This window comes from Poecilia formosa, unplaced genomic scaffold (assembly GCF_000485575.1).
Source record: "Poecilia formosa unplaced genomic scaffold, Poecilia_formosa-5.1.2 Scaffold2359, whole genome shotgun sequence".
Lineage (NCBI taxonomy): Eukaryota > Metazoa > Chordata > Actinopteri > Cyprinodontiformes > Poeciliidae > Poecilia > Poecilia formosa.
This window is the reverse complement of record NW_006802298.1, coordinates 1-11119: the sequence shown is the minus strand read 5'-3', so window position 1 is coordinate 11119 and position 11119 is coordinate 1. Positions and strand designations below refer to the sequence as shown.

The window sequence follows — 11119 nt, the reverse complement described above, 5'->3', positions numbered from 1 at the left end:
TATAATAGTTTAAAATAATTAAAGAAATACTAAAATTATATATTGTGACAATTAAGTATAAGTAGTCATATAAATAATTATAGATGTATCAATAAATTGAATTAAAAATCATTTTTATATATTTTCCGACTCCATTGAAATTTGTCCCTAGTTTTTGTCAACACCGTCAGAAATGAAAAGAATGTAAAACAATCGTTATTCTTTAGTTTTTTTCTTCTGTTTTATTCCTAAGTTGTCACAACCATGATGTGTCAACACCATAACTGATAATTTACAAAACTTTGATGAAATTTTGTGAAATAAAAGCTTAATTTTGGTAAACCGTAAAGATTTCATGGACCTGATGAGCTACAATATGACCTCTTTCAGAATAACATCATATAAATTGAGGTAGTTTGGCTTTTTTTCAACTCCGTCAGATGTCAACTCCATCAGTTTTTCTGACTCTTTCAGTGAAATTGTTGTGCAATTAAATGTGCAATTAATTCATTTTAATGTATTTTACATGAATTGTATTACTTCACATGTACTAAGTTTTTCATTTTATTCACTAGTTTGTTACCACCTTGTGGTAAAATGGTAACAAAAAAATTTACTTACCTAAATTTCTTGGGGAATATTTTATCTGCTTCTTTCTCTTTGGTCAAATGGGGGCTTCTTTCTCTGGTGGCTGGCCCTTATCATCCTCCACACTCGTAGCATGTCTTCATTAGCCAACTTCGTCCCCCCACCACCACCAGCATGTGTCCTTTGGCTAACATGGGTCTTCATGTGGCTAAAGCTGCCAAAGCAAAGAACACAAGCACCATGCAACATCAGCCAAGTTGCGAAATAATGCACATAAAGGATAACTTTGACTAACATTAGCTTTTAACTTGCTAGATTAAAATTGGAGGGAAAAATCTATTTCCCTGCCTTTAAAATATGTTTAACATTAAGGGCTAACGTTACAGTAATGGAGTTAAATAACTTCAACATTAAATTACAGCCAGGTATCATTAGCTTGAATTGCTCATAGGCAACATTACAAAGAAAGAGAACACAGTCAATGTTATTTTCTCAAAGAAAATGTAAAGTTAATAAGACACATGCCTCATATGTATTAGGGGACAAACTTAAGCTTCTTTTTAAACAGGAGGTCTGGCCGTTATAACTTGTGTTAGGTTGATCTGACAAAATGGAAAAATGATCTGGCAATAAATTCACCTAATTTAGACATAAATTACAAAATATTTGGAGGCACAATACAGCAGCTATTCAGTCAAAAGGAGACAGAAAAACCTGCAATTAGTACAACAATGTTTAACAGTAAGGATCTCAAAAGCTTAAATTATACATGAGTCAAATAAATCTCATAACACTGCCTACCTAAAATAACGGCGTAGCGGCGGTCCAACAGCGGGAGCAGAACCAGCATCTTACACCGCTAGCTCATTGACTTAAATTATTGGGTTATTTTGTTTAGCTTTCAGGGCCACTATGGTCTTCTGGGTGAGTGCTGGTAGTTTTGGGCTGCTTTAACCGGTAATTTGATCGCTCCGGATCGCTGCAGTAAGCCTCGATATAGCCAAACTGCGTCAAATGTTTGTTTTTTAAACGTCATATTAGATTCGTCATGTTGATGCATTTTGACGTGCTTCACCCCCGAGGTAGTTCTTCGGCAGAACACGCAAACTTCCCCATCTGCTCTGAGAGCATTATAGTTCCTCACCACATTGCTTAGGATTTGTTGCTGTGCGCTTGCGCAGTGTGAAGGAAAGAGGAGATCAGCTGCACATGCGGGCTGCGAAGTGAGATCGGCAACTAGAGACAGTGATCGGCAATCACTGATCATACATTTTTCACGGAAATTGGCCGATTGTGATCGGTGACCAATTGATTGTCACACCTCTAGTCTGTATGATACCTACAGACCAGAATCTGCAGGGAAAACCAGGCTGATTCATGAGATAGTCATCATTTAAGTTATATTAATGATGTCATCTTTTTTCCCACAGACCTCCAACAGCCAAGTGTCTCCAATGAGGAGAAAGCTCCTGTCATCCAACAAGTCTGGAGCCTGGCAAGTAGGTCCAGTCAGGACCAGAAAAAAGCAGAACATCAGTGGACTGAAGAGGAACAGATGGGACCAGAACCTAAATGGATTAAAAGAGAAGAAGAGGAACCAGAACCTACACTGCTCAAACATGAGGAAATAGAATATCCACTAACATATGTAAAAAAAGAGGAGCTAGATTCTTTAGTGCTTCAACATGAACAGCAGCCACCAGAACATTTACCAACTGGACAGGACCAGAAGGACCTCTGCAGCAGTCAGGAGGGAGAGCAGCTTGTCCAGAAGCAGTTTGTTGCTTTGATTGAGACTTCTACTCTTCAGGAAGATGATATGAGTGAAGAAGAGACAAGAACAGAGCAGCTTTCCCTTCGTGTCTCTCCAGTGGTTGAGAGCAAAGATCAGGAAGGAAGCAGCTCCTCTGAGTCAGAGAGTCAGTCTGATACTGGAACAAAGAAAAGATCTTTCAAATGTGACATTTGTGGAATATGTTACACACATCAGTGGAAGTTGGAAACCCATTATAGCACCCATACTGGTGAGAAACATTTTTCATGTGAAACATGTGGAAAGAAATTCTCTCGAATTAGTAATTTAAAAGTGCACAAGAGAATTCATACAGATGAGAAAACTTTTTCATGCAAATCATGCAGAAAAAGTTTCTCTCGAATTAGTCACTTAGATGTCCAGAAGAGGAGTCATACAGATGAGAAACCTTTTTCATGTGAAACATGTGGAAAGAAATTCTCTCGAATTAGTAATTTAAAAGTGCACAAGAGAATTCATACAGATGAGAAACCTTTTTCATGCAAATCATGCAGAAAAAGTTTCTCACAAATTGATAATTTATATCGTCACATGAAAACTCATACACGTCAGGGGCCACTTTGAAGTTAAACCTGTGAAAAAACTTTCTTTTGAATCAGTAACTTAATTATTCTCATTAGAACCCATATTCATGAGCTGGGTTTTTCACATGAAATATGGAGGAAATAAAATGTTCTTTCATGCTGGTTATTTCCACATAAGACAAATACACAAAAGTGAAAATTAGTCATTTAACTCACAGATTTACTGTAATAAATGTTAAACCCTTACTTGGATTGTTTTCACTTTGCAAAATACAGTAGACCCTCAGCTATTTTTGGTTGCCCATTTATGGATTTTTTTTTTTTTATTGTGGCGCATATCTATGAAATTTGTTAAGGTATATTTAGCATATTCAAAACCAGTTCAACTTGTTTGGAAGTGTAAATATTGAAGCGCCATGTTGCTTAACATGCCACTGACTGACTTTTGCAAAGTAGCCAATCAGGACGTTTCAGCAGAATCCTCCTCAAAATTTGACTTTCAGATGGAAATCTGTTTGTCATGAGTAACATACCAACTTTTCATGCTTTGCTGAAAAATTTCATGTATCAATTTAAACGTGAAATAAATTCATACTTGAAATTCGTGTATCGTTTGATACACGCTTGGATGTATCAAACAACTTGACACAAAAACTTCTGAAAACTATAACATATATTAGATATATTTCTATATTTTTAACTGTTTGAATAATTGTTTATCTTTGTGATATGTCATTTTTTTACTTGAAATGTGTATTTCATTTTTTTCTAAATGGTCGGAACTACCTTTTGTTTTGAAATAAAAACTTGTGAATGAATACAAAGTTGTTTTTCCCCATTTATCGCCGACTGAACTCCAGTTCAATAGGGGGCGGTATTGCACCAATTTCCTTCTTTGCCAACCGCCAAAAACACATCGAAGAAGAAGACCACATGAGAAATGGGTTGTTTGCTTTTTGCAGATGATGGAGCTGTTTGGAAATGAGGGAAAAATGTAGATTTTATGGTTAAAAAATTACAAAAGGTTATTTTTGAAATGGAGAAATGGGTGTTGCAATGGGGATTTAAGTTTTCAGTTGAAAAAAGAAAAGTAATATTTACTCAGCAAAAAATAAACAAGGAAATATAATTAAAATTATATAACCAAGAATTAGAGCAAGTAAAGTGTATACAAATTTTAGGGCTATGGTTTGATGAAAAATTAAAATCGAATATACATATTCAAAAAGTTGTTAATAAATGTAAAAAGAAAAAATCTGAAATATTTTGAGATGCTTGGCTGGCAGGGACTGGGGAGCAGATAGGCAATCATTAAAACAGATTTACACAGGCATGATAAGATCTAACATAGACNTGATCGCTCCGGATCGCTGCAGTGAGCCTCGATATAGCCAAACTCCGTCAAATGTTTGTTTTTTTAAACGTCATATTAGATTCGTCATGTTGATGCATTTTGACGTGCTTCACCCCCGAGGTAGTTCTTCGGCAGAACACGCAAACTTCCCCATCTGCTCTGAGAGCATTATAATTCCTCACCACATTGCTTAGGATTTGTTGCTGTGTGCTTGCGCAGTGTGAAGGAAAGAGGAGATCAGCTGCACATGCGGGCTGCGAAGTGAGATCGGCAACAAGAGACGGTGATCGGCAATCACTGATCATAAACTTTTTCACGGAAATTGGCCGATTGTGATCGGTGACCGATTGATCGTCACACCTTTTGTCTGTATGATGCCTACAGACCAGAATCTGCAGGGAAAACCAGGCTGATTCACGAGATAGTCATCATTTAAGTTATATTAATGATGTCATCTTTTTTCCCACAGACCTCCAACAGCCAAGTGTCTCCAATGAGGAGGAAGCTCCTGTCATCCAACAAGTCTGGAGCCTGGCAAGTAGGTCCAGTCAGGACCAGAAAAAAGCAGAACATCAGTGGACTGAAGAGGAACAGATGGAACCAGAACCAAAATGGATTAAGAAAGAAGAGGAGGAACCAGAACCTACACTGCTCAAACATGAGGAAATAGAATATCCACTAACATATGCAAAAAAAGAGGAACTAGATTATTTGGTGCTTCAACATGAACAGCAGCCACCAGAACATTTACCAACTGGACAGGACCAGAAGGACCTCTGCAGCAGTCAGGAGGGAGAGCAGCTTGTCCAGAAGCAGTTTGTTGCTTTGATTGAGACTTCTACTCTTCAGGGAGATGATATGGGTGAAGAAGAGACAAGAACAGAGCAGCTTTCCCTTCATATCTCTCCAGTGGTTGAGAGGAAAGATCAGGAAGGAAGCAGCTCCTCTGAGTCAGAGAGTCAGTCTGATACTGGAACAAAGAAAAGGCCTTTCAAATGTGACATTTGTGGAATATGTTACACACATCAGTGGAAGTTGAAAACCCATTATAGCACCCATACTGGTGAGAAACCTTTTTCATGTGAAACATGTGGAAAGAAATTCTCTCGAATTAGTGATTTAAAAGTGCACAAGAGAATTCATACAGATGAGAAGCCTTTTTCATGCAAATCATGCAGAAAAAGTTTCTCTCGAATTAGTCACTTAGATGTCCACAAAAGGAATCATACAGATGAGAAACTTTTTTCATGTGAAACATGTGGAAAAATATTCTCTCGAATTAGTGATTTAAAAGTGCACAAGAGAATTCATACAGATGAGAAGCCTTTTTCATGCAAATCATGCAGAAAAAGTTTCTCACAAGTTGATAATTTATATCGTCACATGAAAACTCATACACGTCAGGGGCCACTTTGAAGTTAAACCTGTGAAAAAATTTCTTTTGAATCAGGAACTTAATTATCCTCATTAGAACCCATATTCATGACCTGGGTTTTTCACATGAAATATGGAGGGAATAAAATGTTCTTTCATGCTGGTTATTTCCACATAAAACAAATACACAAAAGTGAAAATTAGTCATTTAACTCACAGATTTACTGTAATAAATGTTAAACCCTTAATTGGATTGTTTTCACTTTGCAAAATACAGTCAACCCTCAGCTATTTCTGTTTGCCCATTTATGGATTTTTTTTTATTGTGGTGCATATCTATGAAATTTGTTAAGGTATATTTAGAATATTCAAAACCAGTTCAACTTGTTTGGAAGAGTAAATATTGAAGCACCATGTTACTTAACATGCCACTGACTGACTTTTGCAAAGTAGCCAATCAGGATGTTTCAGCAGAATCCTCCTCAAAATTTGACTTTCAGATGGAAATCTGTTTGTCATGAGTAACATACCAACTTTTCATGCTTTGCTGAAAAATTTCATGTATCAATTTAAACGTGAAATAAATTCATACATGAAATTCGTGTATCGTTTGATACACGCTTGGATGTATCAAACAACTTGACACAAAAACCTCTGAAAACTACAACATATATTAGATATATTTCTATATTTTTAACTGTTTGAATAATTGTTTATCTTTGTGATATGTCATTTTTTTACTTGAAATGTGTATTTCATTTTTTTCTAAATGGTCGGAACTACCTTTTGTTTTGAAATAAAAACTTGTGAATGAATACAAAGTTGTTTTTCCCCATTTATCGCCGACTGAACTCCAGTTCAATAGGGGGCGGTATTGCACCAATTTCCTTCTTTGCCAACCGCCAAAAACACATCGAAGAAGAAGACCACATGAGAAATGGGTTGTTTGCTTTTTGCAGATGATGGAGCTGTTTGGAAATGAGGGAAAAATGTAGATTTTATGGTTAAAAAATTACAAAAGGTTATTTTTGAAATGGAGAAATGGGTGTTGCAATGGGGATTTAAGTTTTCAGTTGAAAAAAGAAAAGTAATATTTACTCAGCAAAAAATAAACAAGGAAATATAATTAAAATTATATAACCAAGAATTAGAGCAAGTAAAGTGTATACAAATTTTAGGGCTATGGTTTGATGAAAAATTAAAATCGAATATACATATTCAAAAAGTTGTTAATAAATGTAAAAAGAAAAAATCTGAAATATTTTGAGATGCTTGGCTGGCAGGGACTGGGGAGCAGATAGGCAATCATTAAAACAGATTTACACAGGCATGATAAGATCTAACATAGACTGGTTGTCAAGTTTATGGTTCAGCAAGTAAAACACATCTAGTTAAATTAGACATTATTCAACATCAGGCATTAAGATTATGTACCATAGCATTTAAAGCCACACCAACAGCAGCAATAGAAGTAGAAATGGAAGAAATGCCTTTAGATTTAAGGAGAACAAAATTAGAAATAAATTATTGGTTAAATTTACAAGGCAGTAACTTTGATCATCCAATTTGGGAAATTTTAAATCCATGTTGAGGAAAAAGAAAAAATTAGTAGTTTTGGATGGATAATTAAAAAAAATAAAATAATTTCAAATTAATAGTTTAGAAATTAGTCGATGAATGTTTATGTTTTAATACATACATTTCTTTTGACAAGTTCAGAACATTTTTTGTAAATGTTCAGATATTGTTATTAGTTAGTCACAGGGTTTCTCCATGTGCTTATCTTTTAGGGGAATTCCGACTCCTGAAAATGGAAGAGCTGCATGTTAGAGGGCATTTTTATTTCCATTTGTGCAGGCCTCTGCCAGCTACCTGCATTAAAGATCAACCAGCAACTCCAGTGGTCTGACTCCCTTCTTCAACTGAACACAACGCAGAACACATCAAGGTTAACCGACTGTATAAGACTAGGTTATTAGTAAAGAGCACTACTAGTATACACCGGTTACATAAACATATGCTGTTATTCGATTTTTAAAGAAAACTAAATTATTTCATAGAATTTGATTATAGTAGGTGTATATCAGTGATTCTTGAGAATAGGGACAAAATGGGTTTTAATTTTCCCATATTTTTTTTATTATTTCTCAACCTTATGTATGCAAATATGACAAATAATGTTTAGGAAATGTAAAGATGCGAAGGTGCAGGCTCCCAATTGCAACATTTTTTAAAAAATTACATTTTTAATCGACCTGACCCAGAACTTTGTCATCACCATCTGACAAAAATAAATATAAAATTACTTTTAAAATACCCTATTATTGATATGTTTACTCATTTTACAGACAAATGCTTCTCAAGAAACAAAAAATATTATTTAAAACAAAAAACAACAAAAAGTCCTTCTGAAGGAGTTGACAGTGCATGACGGAGTTGACACAGAACTGAAGGTGGTGACAAACTAGTGAGTAAAATGAAAAACTTGATACATGTGAAGTAATGCAATTCATGTAAAATACATTAAAATGAATTAGTTGCACATTTAAGTGAGATTTATCATCAATTTCACTGAAAGAGTCTCAAAACTGATGCAGTTGACATCCGACGGAGTTGACAAAAAGCCAAACTACCTTAATTTATATGATGTTATTCTGAAGGAGGTCATATTGTAGCTTGTCAGGTGCATGAGATCTTTACAATATGCCAAAATTAAGCTTTTATTTCACAAAATTTCATCAAAGTTTTGTAAATTGTGAGTTATGGTGTTGACACATGATGGTTGTGACAAACAACTTAGGAATAAAACAGAAGAAAAAACTAAAGAATAACATAAGCTAACCAGCGCTAATGAGCCCTCCTAGCAAAGGAAGAGAAAGGAAGAGGTAATGGAGTCCTCAGAAGTTCTGGTGCCCCCAATAATGCCTGATTTTTTAAAAGTTTTTTTTACATTCTTTATATGTCTGACGGTGTTGACAAAAACTAGGGACACATTTCAATGGAGTTGGAAAATATATAAAAATGATTTTGAATTCAATTTATTGATACTTTTATAATTATTTATATGACTACTTATATTTAATTGTCATAATATATAATTTTATTATTAATTGTTATAAGCTATTATAATGTATTGAGTTCTGCTCCAGGACAAGGGATTTTAAAGACACCAGCCCCAGACTACAATGCTTAAAATAAAAAAATATTCAGCAAACACCAGGAAAATATACATTGTTGTTCTCACATGACCCAGGTTAGTTGAGTCAGATATTTGAAAAAATTATATTTTGTGTATAGTTTATTCAAATTTTGTGCTTTATCCATAGGACCTGTTTTGTCCCTATTCTCAAGAATCACTGATTTGTGAAAGCGGGTATGATACAGATGGGTAGAATACAAAGTTATGTATAAATTTGTATATTTGTATATGTACACGTCGGATATATTTATTTTTTTTATTTTTTTGTGTAATATATGTGTATATATATATTTAGAAAGGTAGTTATAGAGATAGACATAGATAAATAGACCATCACAAACCACACTCCATACCAGTAAGTGGCGGTAATGCTAATAACCGTTTGTTGCCAACCGCCAGTAAAACCAACAAGAAGAAGAAGAAGAAGAAGAAGAAGAAGAAGCCTGCATACGCTAAGCTAGGTTGCTGCTGCATTGTCCCATCTGAGCTAATATTTCAGCAACCATGTCTTCAGTTCAGCATCTCAGAGAGTTTATCAGAGAGCGACTAACTGCTGCTGCTCAAGAAATCTTCACAGAGGTTGAAAAAACCATCATTTGCTACGAGGAAGAGCTCGATGCTCAGCGCAGAATGATGGGGATCGACTGGAAACCACAAATTAAGCTACACAGAGTCGGTTCGGAGCTGCAGAGACAAAGTTCTGGTAGGTCTGGATAAAGGTGCTGATGTTTTCATAGCAGACTGAGATCCGTCAGCGGCGATAGTTGCTGCAGCTCCAGCTGCTGCTAAACAGGAACTGATTTAGCTGCTAGCCCGGATGTTACAGAGGCTAGCACAAACGTGTTTGAGTCATTCGTAAATGTCTCCTGTTATTAGCGCTGGAAATATGGAATACAACCTGTAAATTCTCATACGTGACTTTGTAAATGAGAGCATGATAGTATTATGGAGACGCAGGATGAGCTGTTTTTTTTTGTTTTTTTTCATAATGGCACAGAAGGCCTGTCACGATAACAAATTTTGCTGAGCGATTAATTGTCTCAAAAGGTATTGCAATAAACGATAATATTGTTTGAAGACCTTTTTACACTAATTTAATGGAAATTACATAATAATGCAAGCGATATCCTGCCAAAAATAGATGCACATTATTTTCAAAATAACATTTAACACTGGAACTGGTAAACAAAACAACCAAAGGCAAAAATAAAATGAACTCTCAGTCTACATTCACAAAAAACGCGCCTGAATAAAATATAACATATAACCAAACTGGAAATAACTACATTAAACCAAAAGAGTAGAGATTATGAAGTCTGTATACTATATTGGCCTTCAATAATCACTAGATTTAGATAGAGAACATGGGCATATCGACCACCTGATGTAATAGTTCACTCCTTCCTTAAGCCCAGTTCACGACACATTTTTTTTGCCTCGATTTCCCCCTTACCACAATCTTACGATGTTAAACGTTCTAACATTGTCGCTTGCGATTTTGTAGCCAATCATCCTGTAGCGTGTCGTGTTAGAATGATCGGGTCCAGTCATAGAACCTTGTGGCCACTCAGATCTAAATCAGGGAGCGAGAACGCAGATGTGACAGGTAGCCAATCAGAAATCGCGGATTCCTCTCCATGCTTTCTGAGGGGAAAAATAGCCGACGGCTATTGTAGCGAACATCGGAGATGATATGTGGAAACAACATTAATGTTTATTTAACATTTCGTGCAAAGAAATTCCACAGAAATGACCAGGAGAGGAGTTGGAGCGAAATTGCTACCGCAGTTGATAAACTCGCTAACCTTTCAGCTGTTTTTTCAGTCTGATCAACTTTAAAATATGAGGTCACAAGTGAGATGAAAAACAAAACGTTTTGTCATAATGTAGGTTGAGTTCTTCCAGTGTATGAATACATTATAAATAAAATATTGTATGAATCTGTACTTCTGGATTAAAATCTTTTGAACAATTTTGCCACAGCTCCAAATTAGTGTGGCGGACACTATACCTGCTTTTCAGTTCAACTCTCCAAACTAATTTTAGATGAATCACATGATGCCTACAGACCAGAATCTCCATGGAAAACTAAGCTGATCCATGAGATAGTCATCAATTAAATTATATTAATGATGTCATCCCTTGTTCCCACAGACCTCCAACAGCCAAGTGTCTCAAATGAGGAGGAAGATTCTGCCATCCATCAAGTCTGGAGCCTGACAAGTAGGTCCAGTCAGGACCAGAAAGAAGCAGAACATCAGTGGACTGAAGAGGAACAGATGGAACCA

General features: G+C 35.7%; 2 protein-coding genes across 2 annotated transcripts; both read left to right on the top strand.

Annotated features, from left to right (window-relative positions):
* Positions 1 to 1479: 1479 nt before the first annotated feature.
* On the top strand, positions 1480 to 3150 carry LOC103133198 (zinc finger protein 62 homolog). The gene is made up of 3 exons (XM_016667781.1): positions 1480 to 1491; positions 1749 to 1819; positions 1966 to 3150. Exons 1-3 carry the CDS (start codon positions 1480 to 1482, stop codon positions 2942 to 2944), a joined length of 1062 nt encoding a protein of 353 aa, XP_016523267.1. The 3' UTR covers positions 2945 to 3150.
* Positions 3151 to 4633: 1483 nt separating this feature from the next.
* Positions 4634 to 5880, top strand: LOC107835408 (zinc finger protein 239-like; the record flags this gene model as incomplete). Its single annotated transcript, XM_016667780.1, has 1 exon — positions 4634 to 5880. A coding segment is annotated over one exon (1041 nt), but the record flags the coding sequence as incomplete, so codon positions are not given.
* Positions 5881 to 11119: the final 5239 nt, after the last annotated feature.